We start from the raw sequence: 15,379 nt of genomic DNA, 5'->3' as shown, positions 1-15,379 counted from the left end.
TTCTCTTTATTATACTTAAAAGTTCTAGATCTATTAACTATATAGCTTCAAACATAAAAAGCAAGATGTCCCGAAAAGAGAATCCAGCAAGAGACAAAAAGTACAAATATAAAACTTCTTTGTAAAAAAGGATTCAGCCAAGCAGAACCGCCGATTTCCTCTTATAGAAAAGATCTCAGCCGTCAAATTTTCTGAACCCAACGTGTGAACAATTAACAAAACATAAAATAATAATAAAAACACAGTCTTCGATCTGAATCATATAGGGAGAGGGACCAGAATCACCAAAATAAGAGTGAGAGCTTCAAAAATCTTCACTACTGAAAAAAAAGATGAGGTTTTCTTCATCAAGACCCGTTTCAAGTCCGGGTCGAACCGAAAACCCGCCTCTACTGATGCGGTTCTTGCGGACCAAAAGCAGAAGCAGAAGCAGAAGCCGTTCTCGTTCAAGAAGACCAATCTTTTTCCGGCGGAAGAACGCGGCGGCGACGACTGAGACACAAGAACCGACTTCACCTAAAGTCACTTGCATGGGTCAAGTTAGGATAAACCGGTCAAAGAAAACCAAACCCGGAACTAATCGGGTCGTCGTCGGAGGCAGTGCAACAGGTCAAAGCCGTCGGTGCGGGTGGGTCAAGAACGCTTTTTCTTGTCATCCTTTCACCGGAATAATCAAACCTACTTGCTTTAGTCCCGTGTGGCGCAAATGGAAATCGTTTTCTAATGTAAGTTTCTCGAGAAAATCAGAAAAGAGATCAAGTTCGTCGCGAAGTGAACCTATCTTTGGCCGCTCCACGGTGGAGCCAGAAGAAACAGAGGAGACTCGTACAAAAGAAAACGAAGAAGAAGAAGCAAGTTCATGCAAATCTTTAACAGCTACACCACCAAGAAACGCATTTTTACTAACTCGATGCAGATCTGCACCATATAGATCTCCTTCATTGGCTAATAAAACTAGCTTCTTTGAAGATCAAGAAGAACAGAGCAGTGAAGTAAAAGAAGACCCTTTCAGACGACACGCATCGCCGGGAAATGTATTAGTATTGGTTTCATCAGGAGACTCAACGACTACGAGCGTTACAGAAACAACAACAGATGAGAGATTGGATGGTTCAAGAAGAGAATCAGCTGCGAGTGATGAACTACCAAAACGAATACACTGTGTGATCCTCACGCGCAGTAACTCGGAGCCAGCTAGAATCGGAGAGAAACTCGTTCCCGAGATGAGTTATCGACAGAACCGAAGGTTTGGATTTACGTAATCGGTTTACTATTATTATATTTATTTCTTTGTATTTTTACGAGAAATTTTATACAGTAATGAAATTACTACAGTATTGTTGGATTTACTTTGGGAAGTTTCACTGAAATTGATATAGAGCTTTAAAAGTTTTATTCACCCTAGAGAATCTTTATGGTTCCCTGACCATGTAATAATATTTTTCAATTGTAATAATTAAACAAAGGGAACCAGTTTCGTTCGTACACTTAATAATAGATTCGTGTTTATAGAATCCTAGATCTCTTCAGACAGATATTTTTCCGAGATTCATTAAAAAAACAAAAAAAGTCTACTCATAAATTGATGAGTAATGGGCTTTACAAGAATAAATATTTATGGGCCTTTATGAGGCCCAGATATTAATGAAGTAAAATAATTATTTTAAGGAAATGGGGATGAAGGTGTCTTTTTGACTATCTCTATTAGTTAATTATCTAAACGCGTACGAGACGCTCATTAAATTGGTTAAAGTCTCTCTCTTTCTTCTTTCGTCTCGAACCTTTTTTGCTTCCTCCTTAAGATCAATCAAAAGAGATCGTTTTTGTTCCAGAATTTGACCTTTGCGTTAAATAATTTCTTATCACAATATGGCGGGAGAAGATAACCGTGAAGCTCAAAGAGAGGAATCGAGTCCTCTCTTGCAAGGGAACGAGAACGACAGCAAGATCTGCTCGAAAGGGGATGATGATGTTAAGGTTAAGGCGGCGTCGGTTGTTGTGCCTCCTCCTGCGGCGACGGAGGAATACGGTTGGACGGCGGATGGGTTGCCTGTGAGTCATGGTAGCGTGATTGGCGAGCCTATTAGGAGAAACCAGTGGAATTCTGGTCTTTTCACCTGTCTTGGTCGTAATGATGAGTTTTGCAGCAGCGATCTCGAAGTTTGTGAGTAATTTTGAATGATTTGGTTTTTGAAATTTTGGGGTAATGGGTATGTTAATTTGGTTTAGATTGAATTGATTTCTGATTGAAAAATTTAATCTTTAGATCTGATTGAGTTAAGAGATAAATGGGTAAAGATGAGATATTTAATTGGGGTTTGTTATGTGTTTGATGGAACTTTTTAGTAATGAGGTTATTGGTTTTTGTAGGTCTTCTTGGAAGTGTGGCTCCATGTGTGTTGTATGGAACTAATGCAGAGAGGCTTGGTTCTGCTCCGGGAACATTTTCAAACCACTGCTTGACTTATTTGGGATTGTACTTTGTTGGTAATTCTTTGTTTGGTTGGAACTGTCTTGCTCCATGGTTCTCTTATTCTAGCCGTTCTGCTATTCGCCGAAAGTTTAACCTTGAGGTAATGGTTTATGTTTCCTTCATTTGAAATAGACAAGTGAACTTGGGATAATTAAAGATGAAATTGATCACCTCTCTGTCTTTATCTCATGATGATGAGTGGGGGACATAGCCCCAAGAGATTGTAGTTTGCCACTTCCACCAATTCCCTAGTATTTAGCACCCATAGAAGGGCTGGCTTGGTCTCGTAGATCTCCATTTTACAATAGTCTCGTTTCACAACCTTATTGCCGTTTTCGTTCTATATTTTGCCACTTTGTAAGGGCAAATTCCATCATCTTCTGACCTTATCTTTCATTTTGGTTTGGGTAAAAACAGGGAAGTTTTGAGGCAATGAACAGGTCGTGTGGCTGCTGCGGTAGCTGCATAGAGGATGAGATGCAAAGGGAACACTTGGAGACGACTTGTGACTTTGTGACGCATGTCCTTTGCCATACATGTGCCCTTTGCCAAGAAGGACGTGAGCTACGCAGGAAGGTTCTTCACCCAGGTTTCAATGCTCAGTCCACCGTGGTTGTGATGCCACCAAGAGAGCAAACCATGGCTCGTAAATGAAGCTTGCTTTCGAGTCGAGTGGTCTAAGTAGCACTTGTATTGTTGTGTACACGTTGGTGAAACAAGTGTCTTGTGTGGAACACGAACCATGATGTCTCTTTTGCTTACTTTTTTGTTGTTGAATAAAACCTAATCTGGATGTAACCTGTCGTGTGTCTTATCTTTTCTCTTGAAAACGAACGTATGTATATCTTTATTGTTACGAACTTGTTTTGATATGGTCTGAAATGTTCAATTGTTTCACAGTTCGCAGAACCTATAAATAACGAAAACTGGATTGGTTTGACGTAAGCAATTGGATCAACAAAGCCAACAATATATGGACAAATAATGTTAAAGTGATCATGAGAGACTCTAATGACAACTTCTACCAAATTTGTGAAGGGCAAACCAAAAAAAAAGCTGAGATTTAAATCTTGAAGTCTAACGAAAGCAAAACAGAGGTCGTTTGTACGGTCCCATATAAAAGTTTCATTGACATTTTTTTTCAATACAAAAAAAGAAAAGTAATCTGGTACTGACACAGTCGAAGAAGTAAGAAGTTGGAAATCTATTCACCGGGCACGGGAACTCCCTGCTTGAGCTTCTCGCGCTTGAGCTTCTTTTTGGAGACGGGCTTCTTCTTCTTTGGGGGTAGATTCTTCTGAGCATACATGTACATCACGTAATTGGCTATCAGCAATGTCACAAGCAAACCTCCAACAACAAGCAACACTATCAATCCCGGATTCAACCCTTTGGCTTCAACAGCCGCCTGTCAATACATACCAAAAGTGAGATTTATGGTAGCATGCAAACGAAACAAACACTATTAGTAATTCCAAGGGCAAAAGCTTTTGATTTTTTGATACACATTAGCATAATCATGTACAAGTTGTGAAATCTATCACGGAGAATTTGGGCATTGTGAAAGCTTAACACTTTTGACACTAATCCATGAGTAGTACACAATTGAAATTCTCTGTAGAATTCCAGATCATGTTTCAAAATAAACAAGGATCAACATGATCAAGACAATACAACAAGCTAACAGCGAAATTCAGATAATCAATATAAATTAGATCTAAACCAATTATGGATCATAAACACACACACAGCTCGATTTCACTGAAATTACAAAAAAAAAAAAAAATGGAGACGTACCTTTCCGGCGGAACCTTGACTACTCATACCTACGATCCGAATCTACGAGACCCGATGTGGCAAAGAAACGAGTCGGAGATTCTATAAGAAACTGAGATCTGTGTTTCCGACAAGAAGAGATTCAGACATAAGACAAAAAAAAAACAAAAAAAAAAAACATGTACACAGAAACAGACAAATATAATAAAATATAGTATTAATTCATTTGCATCCAAGTAAAGTAAATAGAGAGGCCCAATAAATAACAATCAGGCCACAATTGTAATGGATATAGCTAACCGACAAAAAAAATTACTAAAAAACAGTCAATTCAAAAGAGTTATTAATAAAAAGTACGAAGTTTGAATTCTTATTACAAATATTATACAAAACCATATCAATTCAACAAAGGAGGACTTGTTTTTAAGGTGGAATCCTTTTATAAAACCGTGTATGATCTGTCCATAAAAAAAGAATTCTTGTTTAACAAATGTAGTATATTCTCTATTATATTTTATATGGTTAAATCAGTCAAACTGTATACAGATTAAAAACTTTCAAATAATTTTTACGAAAAAAATTATGTAGTGAATGCTTAATTTGTTCTTTGGAGCAAGATTCAACAGAAAATGATCTGTATTAGTAAATTTTTTAAAAATTTATGAAAGCTTATCGATTAATTATTTTTCTAGTGATTTTTACCAGTAAGAATGAAACAGAGGAACGATCCAAAGTTGAACATGTCAGTTATTTTTCCTTTGGTTTATCTCTTAAACTACTTAGGAGCTCTCCAACAAGCTATCTTATAATCATCTTTTATGTACAAAGTTTAACCTATCTTGTGTACCAGGTAGATTACAAATCCTAAAATCACCAATTTTAGCGGTTAATTGGTTTTTACATCTTTCCTTATATAGATACGTTGAGAACGCAAGTTGCAATGCACTATGCATTATTCATGGTTTTGTGTAATCAACTGCTCCTAATACTTGGCATTATTCAAACTATTGTAACTATATTGTTCCTTAACTAAACCAATAATCACCATATAATTTGATACCATTTGCATTTGATTTTGATTATTCTTTTTAAATCTAAATTTGGTAAATAAGTACTTGATTAAGTTTACGTTTAATTTCACAAACCTAAGTTGTCATGGCCATGGTTTTATTATTTATTTAGCTATTTTTGTTATTTAGCTGAAATTATTCCTTAAATTCAATTGTTTACATAATTTCTTTTTATTTGTAGATTAGTAGATTTAGTTGTACTTTAAATAAATCACAGACTAGATTAAATAATATCTTTTTATTTGTAGATTAGTAGATTTAGTTGTACTTTAAATAAATCACATACTAGATTAAATAAACCTTGGCAATAATTTTTAAAGTAATTGATTTATTTGTATTTTCAAAGAACACTGTTAAATAGTAACAACTAAAATTGACAATCATATTTTTAGAACATCAGATATTAAATCAATATTGAAAAACAAATAATTAACAAAAACAAAAATAGGAATTGTAAGAAACAAAATTCTCTCGGCTTATAGTGTGTAAGATATGTTCATTCCATGTGATTCGGACCGGATATATATATATATATATATATATATATATATATATATATATACTTGTTTGGTTGCTTCAAAATACTCCTAACCTAAAATTTCTTATAGTTAGATCATTTGTAATAATAATTTGATTAAACTAGTGATAGTTTGACTCCATGAATTTAATTCGCATGTGATTTGACTTCAATAAATTGGTATTGAATGTAGATGAGTTTATAATTTTTTTTTGTGAAAGAACAATAGAGATCAAGATCTATATCTTGATATATTATCTTATCTGTTAATATTTTCCATTTTCTTATACAAAAATTAGGTCTATTAATTAGACCCCAAATGAGACTGACCAAATAATTCGTCGATAATTAAAAAGAAACAAATTTTTCAAAGCTCTTATCATAATGAAAATGATTGTAAAAAGATTCAACGGAGACACATGGAGAAGTACCCAACTCGTTTGGCATCTCACAACTAAACAAACACGATCATGATTTGGCTTGGAGCCAGCAAGTTGATGACACTAGCTAATTAAATTCCCCGAAATTGATATATATCTTGTTATTGTTGATAGGTATAAACTTCAAATAGCTCGACACTGTAGATAACAAAAAAAAGTTCGAAATTTTAAATATATGTATTAAGATAGGTTTGGATGATTTCAAATGTCTGGTTTTAGAGAATTTAAAATCTAACCGTTCTGCTTAATTAATTTACATATGGGTTGGTACTACTATTTATATAACTTAGAACTAAAATTCGAATAAGTCCGAATCGGTAGTTGCAAAATCACTCACGGAATACACCAACAAATGACAAAATATTAAAATACCATCGGAACCTTAAGACGATACAAACATATCTCAATCCACAACGGTTTTGGTGTTTCTTCTTCTTATTGAATCCAAAACATTTAAATACATACATTCATATGATTATTGTCTTTCACATGCATTTATAACCAATACTAGTTCACATAACGACAATCCTTCCTGATCTCCCCTTGGTCTCCGGTAAGCGGGTTGGTCTCGGACAAGAGCCTGACGCCACGTGAGAACTGCTCGTGGAAGTAACCGTTGTCCGCAGCCATCTTGGCTACAAACGGTGCAGTCCTCGGATCGGTGGCTAGCTCATCATCGATGACAAGAAGCCCCTTATGGGCCATGATGTTCTTGTAATACATGTTGTCCACAACCATAGGGGTCTCACGATCGTTGCGGGAGTACAAGACGGCGTTCGGGTCAGGTGTTGGAGTTGGGCAACGTTTTTTCAAGTAAAGAGCGTAACTTGGGTCGAGAGTCGGGTCAATCGTTGGGTATAGTCGGTGCACTAGATTAACGCAATGGACCCTACCCACTGAGTGAGCACCTACGGTAACATAAATTGACTGATCAATAACAATATCATTTTATCTAAGAATTCATATTTCTAAGAAAAATTCTATGATATATCTTTTTACTTCCGTCTCTATCGTTAGACATTATCTCAAACACCGAATCAATACCAAATTTATATAACAAAATAAATTTTCTTTACAATGATCGGAAACTTGCAAAATTTAACTATTAAAGTCACTTTCCAGATTAAAGATTATTGTATACTTTTCTAAATTTATAATTAATAAGAAAAAGATTAATTGTGATTAATCTCAAACAACCAAAAGATTAATAATCAAATATATATATTTTTAGATCGAACTAAACTCTTCTCTTTTCAAAATTTTCGTTTGAACTAAACCGTGGAAATGCCATCCTAGTTAAGTGTTCAAATATAGTGAAATATGTCGTTAAAAGGATACCTAAGAGAGCGACGGTGGCTTCAACATCGATACCAATGGAGTCAAAGGTGGAGAGAACAGAGGAGAGAGAGTCATTGTGGTTAGGGATAAGAGTCTCAACATCTCCCAAGTAGCTTCCTCTGCTGTCTCTCCTTCCTGTCTTAATCATCTCTATCTTTGGCCCTTTCAACTATTAATATCACCAGAAAATAATTAACAAAAAATTACTATATGCCAGCTTTATTATTAGAATTAAATGTAAAATGCATGTAAAAATTTGCCTAAAACGCACCATGACAATACCGTCTCTAGCAGAGAGAGCGACGATGTCAGCGCAAGAGACTGTGGAAGGACACTCTTTCTCGACGGCGTCTTTGATAATCTTAACGTACTTAAAGTTTCTCATACCGAAACTCCTCGTCGATTTCTGCTCAGACTCCACACCTCTCGCTGTCTCCAGCAGCAGCGACGCATCACACGACTACGAAATAAAATAAAAAAACACACGAACATTAATATATGTATTCGTATTACTTATGGTGAATATGTAAAACTAAAAGAGTTGATTAATTAACCTTGACGACACAGTCATGGAAGAGATTACGGAGCCAAGATACGGCTGTGTTGCCGTGTTTGTAGTAAAGCGTCTCGACTTGTTGTCTTATTATCTCTTCCGCTTTTGGACAACTCTCTCTGTAATAGTTCATCTCCAACTCCCCATTTCCTACATGTTTTATTATTATTATATATGTTATATGTGCGTTTACTAGCGATCACTAAAAATAAAAAATAAATGTTGATCAATTTTTAACGGTGGCATAACGTGATTAGATGAGGGAAGAATGTATTTACCGATATGGAAGAAGGAGAATAACTGTAATAACAGACAAAAGAAGCCGAGGAGGCAGAAGGGCTTTGCACTGGCCATTGCTCTCTTTCTATTCTCTCTTACTCTTTTTTCTACTAGTTAATTATTGGTGTGTGTCTCTATGTGTTCCAATGTAGGGTTATATAGAGTTTGAGAACCTCTCTTAATCGTGTATTATATAATTAAATATTTTTTAGTCATAGTGGTTGCAGTCGCTATTAATTTTTTTTTTCCTCAATAATCAGGGGTTTTCTTCATTATTCTAAACGCATATTAATACTCAAATATATAACCACTAGCTATATTTATCTGAAGTCTGAACTCAATAGTTGTTGGACACGTGAATTCAGTGAGACTCGATTTCAAAATTTTATTCGATAATAAATAGTACAAAAGTAGTAGTAGTAGTAGTACTAGTTTATTAGTTTGGCTATTCACTTTCTTCTGTTACATTTCTGTTCTATTTTTTCTTCATAAACTACATTAGTTAGCCATTATCTTTAAACAATTCCATGTTCCACGAGAAGTAAACGAAGAGATCTAATATGAACATTTGAAAGAGTTCTTAAAATCAAAATTATTACAGAATATAATTGTTTGCAAATGATTATGAATACTATACACGTCAACGTCCAACTTTCTTAATAACTAACCACCATACTAGTCTATAGCTTTATACTATATTTGGCCTATTATTTTCATTATGGTTATCATTAAGTTAATTAATTAAATTTACTAAACATAAAAAATCTCATAAGCCTTTGATGCTGCTACGGTGCTACCTGCTGAACTGGTAAAGTGTGCACGACCACAATTCTAAACATATTCAACCAGACTTACAGGCTTCTTACTTTCCGTTTAAGACATCGTTACAAATTTAGAATCATTAGCCTCACTTTAGAAACTTTATGTCTTCAGTACTGTTGGAGTTGTTAAAGTTAATTTTCTCAAAAATGAAACGAAAGAATTGGACTACTCATTAAAATATTTATGTGCATGGCCCAATTTGTAACACATCATGCCAAAAGTATCGAATAAAAACCTTAAACTCTTAAAAACTAGATGGTTGTCCACGCATTCGCAATGCGTGGATGATGTATTTTTAGTTGTTTACAAAATTTTATTGATTTGTGGTTATAATAAAATCATATATATATATATGATCAGATTTGATTTGATTGTTTGATATGTATTTAATTAATATCTTTCATATATTTTTTAAAAATAAATAAGTAAACTAACAAAACAATAAGCAAAACATATGTGAAATATAAACAAAACATAAGTAAAATACTTTTACATATGTATTTTTATAACAAATAAAATAGATTTTCAAATGTCATAATTGTCACGTTAGTATTTTGTTAGTTTATTAAACATATATCTTTGTATAAATTTTTAACACAAATTCTCAAGTTTCATGTGCTATGCCTTATTTAAATCATTTGAACCTCTTTAAATATAAAAATATGAAATATCTACAAACTAATTTTAATACAAATTCTCAAGTTTCATGTGCTATGCCTTATTTGAATCATTTGAACCTCTTATTTTAATATGTATTTATTTAGTTAAATTACATATTAGTGTATTTAAATTTGAGGAAAAAGACACATGTATTAGTCTATTACTAAATGATTTTAATTAATTTAGGACAGGTGTCAAACTCTCATGCGACATGTGTCAATCTCTAGTTAAAATCTTTTGGAAAACTCCCTACTTTATTATATAAGGGGGGGTTATTGGTTTAGGATTTAGAAAGAATTTGAATGATTTTAAAAGTTATGTAAAATATGTTGTTATTCAATCAAGACTTTTTAAAACTCTTTAAAAATTTGGTGTTATTGGTTGTGAATTTGTAAAAAGTTATCTAAAATCTTGATAAATCTAGTGTTATTGGATTAAGAGTCTTATAAAGTCATTAAAAGTTTTATGTTATTCAATTAAAACAAAAGAATCATGGATTGTTAATGAATTCAAATTTTGTGTTATTGGTTTAGGATTTTATAACATTTCCTTCATAACAAAAGTCATGAAAACTCTTTCATCAAATAGAAAGATTTTGAAAGATTTTATGAAATATTTTACAAGATTAGGAAACACAAATCAGCAAGATTTAAAATAACTTCCTAAACAATCTCTTATAGAATCCTTCATTTTTACTTTCTAATTTTCTATGATTTAAAAAATCAGCAAGATTTTTAAAAACACAAAGTCATTAAAACTCTTTCTAAATCCTAAACCAATACCTCCCCCTAAGATTATGTATAACATTAATAAATATTTTTTCAAATAAAGTTCAAGTGCCTCAGTACAACTTTCTTAATAGTATATCTAGCAACAGTTGAAATGTTTTGTTGGGAATTGGAAATTTGGATCTGATCTTACAAAAAACCATTTGTGTAGTGTATAATTTTTTGAAAAAAACAATATTGTTCTAATCTCGAGTCTGGTTGGATATGGTCTCAAACTCGGTGCCGCTTAAGAAAAAATGGTTAATCGTTATTCAATGGTTAAATATGAATTTTACGAGAAGTCTGATCAAATTTGAAAGATCATATAATTAAATAGCTGTTCAACGATCCTCTAGTCGACTAATGACAGGTATTAGCATTAATTATCTTTGTCACCCGACGCCATAAGGATGTTGCGCGGAAGAATACAGTCAGGGTCAGAGTGAGATACGATGTTGTGAAGGATACACCTCTTCCTGTGACATTTGATTGCATGAAGGAGCATTGCTTTCACCAGAAGTACATCAGCTGCATCTGTCTTCCTCTCATAAGGATCATCTTGAAACAGAAAGAAGATGAAATTCATAAGAAGAAAAACAAGAGATATCATGACGACATGACAAAAAATCATTCTACAAAGAGAAAGAAAATTTACCTTCCGCAGGATCTGATGATACTCGAACAACTTGTAGACACATATACGACGGTTTTTGTACGCACACTACAAAAAACTATTGTTTTGAATCATTTATTTTATATATTTGCATCAAATTTAAATGATGTGAAAATAACTTGCATCACTTTAAAAAATAATTTATCATTTGTTGATGCAAATAATTTGTATCAGTTTATTTCAAACCGATGCTATATTTAAGTCAGTTACAACAAATGATTTTAATTATTTGTGTCAGTTTTTTGTAAATAATTTTAAATTTTGGTATCATCTATGGATAACCGGTACTAACAAAATATTTTTTTTGTTTTAATAATATAAAAATTAATAACAGATTTTATAGAACAAATATTTTCGAAATTATTTTTAATATGCAGAAAATAGTTTTCAATATCTATAAAAATCTTTTCAAATCTTTACTAATATCTTTTATTAAAAATTTTATTTACAAAATAGTAAAAAGAAAAACAAATAACAACCCATTTAATATAGATTCATCATCGATTTACAAAAGGAAAAAAAAAGTGAGATGAACTTAGATTATGAATTCATAACCAAGCTATGGTTTTTTCTTGCTGAAGTGTTATATGTGTTTCTTCATCCTTAAGTGTTATATGAAACACTTATTACTTGTCTTCCATGCCTTTCTTTTCCAGTTTCTTGATGGCATTGTTGTTTAATGTTGAGATTTTCTTAGTATATAACCAAAAGTAATATAGAACAAAATTAGAATTCAACATGAGATAATAAAAGAAAATTGATAAAAAAAAATATGGAGAAGAAAATTACACTTGTCTTCAAATGTTCTTAGATGTGATGATAATATGTTGAAGATGTGTTGTAGATGCATAATTTATTTTACCATTAGTTGTCTTGTTGATAATCAAAAAAGAACTTATGCAAAAGTTGTTGTTTTGATCATTGCCAAATTTTTTGTTTGTTTTTGCTAATGGAACCACTTTCACCTTTAAATAATCACAAAGATTTATCTTTTTTGAGAAGTTACAAAGATCGTGAGTTGTGGAAATAAAATTTCAGATAAAAAAAAATAAATAGTTTTTATAACATATGTTTTTAATAAAACAAATAAAAATTAAGAAATTTTAAAAAAACAGAAAATATATGTTTACGATTTTTTGTTTATAATTATTAATTTGTGGTATATTGATTTATTGTTTTAAAAATATTTTAAGTTTTGACACATGTAAATTAAAATTGACTTGCACCAATTATATAAAACCGATATCTATAAATTATGAAATTACATGTATATTTTTTAATTCTGAATCGAGTATATATGTATTAATTGGCACTATTTTATTTTTGAGATCAATTTTGTATCATTTATTAATTCATATTTAATTTACATCATTATATTAAGTGATGTAAATTTATATTTTTGTTAAATATTTTTGAAATGATGCAAGTTAAAAAAACTTGTGTCATTTTTATTGAACCAATGTCAAATTATTCGATTACCATATCAATAATTATAATTGATATTAAAACACATATTATACATCATTTATTAATAAATAATTTAAATGGATATCATTTACTTTTGTGATATTATTTAAGCGATGCAATCAACCATTTTTTTTGTAGTGGCACCTCCTCATATCGAACCCATTGTTACCCAAAAGATCAACAACCGCTAGATTAGTGGATTTGAACACTCCATAGCTGATAGGGGGTATGTGTAGGAAATACTTAGGATTTAGGGTTTTCAATGCCATGTTAATTTTATCCCAAAGATGATCGAAAAAAAATATATGTGTTATCATCAAACCACATGTTCTCAAAGTCCCATAGCATAATAAACCCAAATAGTTCGATGTCAGATCTAGAAAGTCTCTGCAAATCAAAATGCGATGTTATATCAGGCTTTGACATGTACAAATGAACTCTAACACAACAAATCGGTCATTCTTTCAGCCAAATCTATCACTATCTATCTATATCGTCAAGATCAATCTAATAACCACACCAATTTTTGCTAATCTTATCCGATAAAAGTTGTAAGATAGAAACAAGACATATCGTTTTGGTGCATGAACTGTTCATGGTTGATGTATTTTTAGTTGTTTATAAATTTTTATTGATTTGTGACTATAATAAAATTATATATATATATATATATACATGATCAGATTTGATTTGATGGTTTGATATGCATTTATTTAATATCTTACATATATTTAAAAAAAATAATAAGTAAACTAACAACGCAATAAGCAAAACATATGTGAAATATAAACAAAACATAAGTAAAATACTTTTACATATGTATTTTTATAACTAATAAAATAGACTCTCAAATGTCATACCATCTCCTTTTAATTGTCATGTTAGCATTTTGTTAATTTATTAGACATATATTTTTGTACAAAATTTTAACACAAATTCTCAAGTTTCATGTGCTATGTCTTATTTAAATCATTTGAACCTCTTTAAATATAAAAATATGAAATATCTACAAACTAATTTTAATACAAATTCTCAATTTTCATGTGCTATGCCTTATTTAAATCATTTGAAATATTTAACAACAATTGAAATATTTTGTTGGGAATATTTCTTAATAGCATATCTAGCAACAATTGAAATATTTTGTTGGGAATTGGAAATTTGGATCCGATCTTACAAAGAAACGTTTGTGTAGTGTATATTTTTTTTGAAAAAAAACAATATTGTTCTAGTCTCGAATCTGGTTGGATATGGTCTCAAATTTGAATGTTAAGAGAAGTCTGATCAAATTTGAAAGATCCTATAATTAAATAGCTGTTCAACTATCAATAGAGTCGACTAATAATGAATGACAGGTATTAGCATTAATTAGATCACTTAGAAGAGTTTGGATTAGGATTATTGATGACTTTAAATTTAGCCATTTAGGTAAACGCATAGTAGTTTTTAGATCTGATTGGTAGTCAGGACAAATTGAGTCAAGTTTTATACGAGTTTTTCTGCGTGTTTAGCGGACTAATGCATACGTTTGATGCAAAAATTAACATGGCTGTCAATATTAACACATTCTCATTGAAATAGGATCGTATAAACTAAACTATAAACCAAAGCATTATCGTTAGCTTAGCAAATAAAAGATTCGTTGGTGTAATGTACATAATTAAAAGCCATTAAGTTTGACCTTTTAAGGCACTTGCGTAATCGCACGCGCATTCGCATTCGCATAACCACTAAAATAAAAATCAATTCCACTTTCTAAGTTATGGCGGCTGTAAAAATACTGATCTCTCGTCTTTAGTTTTGCCATTAACTACCGTCCAAATCCATTCACTTGCTGACATAATGCTTTGTTGCCAATTCACTTATCTTCAATATTCTTTGTGTAATGATTTCCTCGGATCTTTTTATTTCTCTACATCTAAAAAGGTTTCTCTAGAGGCTTATACATGTATAAGTATTATTTTGATCATCTTTCAACAATAGAATTTGGATCTGGACCATCACTTTCTGGCTCTCATCTCATCAAAGTCAAAAATATGGACCCATCTTGCTTCTCCCCGCAAAATGCTTGAAGCGTGTCGGAAATAATTTTGAGTTTTCCTACGATTCGTTCCGAAGCAAAATCAATATACAATATTTATATTATATCTTGTTTGGTAATATGTTAGTGTATTATTGCTTCATAATATTAGACAGAAATTTATTTCTTTTATAAGTTAGTTTATATATTTCGAGATATATGAATGTGACTTATTAGATGAGTTGACCCTTGTGACTATCCCCTAAAAGAGCCTTATCCGTTGCAATTAAATTTTATCTATTACCCTTATTGTATTTAATTGGGAGTGTGTCTGACGTACGTTTTTATTAATTTGTGTGGCTATATTTGTGTTAATAAAAAAACTATAGTTATGTAGTAATTATGGAAATTCAAGATCATAATCATCCTCGTCTTGAATTAGTTCTCCACTTGCTTTCACGTTTTCTTCGTATATAGTATGGAGTAAACAAACATTGGTTTCCCCTTCATCTTATTCCAAATAT

At 31.8% G+C, this 15,379-nt stretch overlaps 4 protein-coding genes across 4 annotated transcripts; 2 read left to right on the top strand and 2 right to left on the bottom strand.

Annotated features, from left to right (window-relative positions):
* The first annotated feature begins 332 nt into the window (after positions 1-332).
* On the top strand, positions 333-1,514 carry LOC104785805 (uncharacterized). The gene has a single exon (XM_010511089.3). It carries the CDS (start codon positions 333-335, stop codon positions 1,260-1,262), a length of 930 nt encoding a protein of 309 aa, XP_010509391.1. The 3' UTR covers positions 1,263-1,514.
* LOC104785804 (cell number regulator 8) lies at positions 1,504-3,372 on the top strand. Its single transcript, XM_010511087.3, has 3 exons — positions 1,504-2,164; positions 2,371-2,573; positions 2,891-3,372. Exons 1-3 carry the CDS (start codon positions 1,870-1,872, stop codon positions 3,125-3,127), a joined length of 735 nt encoding a protein of 244 aa, XP_010509389.1. The 5' UTR covers positions 1,504-1,869; the 3' UTR covers positions 3,128-3,372.
* A 130-nt stretch (positions 3,373-3,502) lies between these two features.
* On the bottom strand, positions 3,503-4,506 carry LOC104785803 (DNA-binding protein S1FA2). Its single transcript, XM_010511086.3, has 2 exons — positions 4,271-4,506; positions 3,503-3,881 (listed from the first exon to the last, which is right to left on the bottom strand). Exons 1-2 carry the CDS (start codon positions 4,295-4,297, stop codon positions 3,678-3,680), a joined length of 231 nt encoding a protein of 76 aa, XP_010509388.1. The 5' UTR covers positions 4,298-4,506; the 3' UTR covers positions 3,503-3,677.
* A 2,123-nt stretch (positions 4,507-6,629) lies between these two features.
* LOC104782135 (peroxidase 21) lies at positions 6,630-8,720 on the bottom strand. Its single transcript, XM_010511085.2, has 5 exons — positions 8,446-8,720; positions 8,169-8,317; positions 7,886-8,074; positions 7,615-7,783; positions 6,630-7,184 (listed from the first exon to the last, which is right to left on the bottom strand). Exons 1-5 carry the CDS (start codon positions 8,519-8,521, stop codon positions 6,784-6,786), a joined length of 984 nt encoding a protein of 327 aa, XP_010509387.1. The 5' UTR covers positions 8,522-8,720; the 3' UTR covers positions 6,630-6,783.
* Between the last annotated feature and the right edge of the window lie 6,659 nt (positions 8,721-15,379).

This window comes from Camelina sativa, chromosome 5, assembly GCF_030686135.1.
Source record: "Camelina sativa cultivar CO46 ecotype springtype chromosome 5, ASM3068613v1".
NCBI classification, from domain to species: domain Eukaryota; kingdom Viridiplantae; phylum Streptophyta; class Magnoliopsida; order Brassicales; family Brassicaceae; genus Camelina; species Camelina sativa.
The sequence above is the reverse complement of the archived record's forward strand: the minus strand, read 5'-3'. Positions and strand labels throughout refer to the sequence as shown.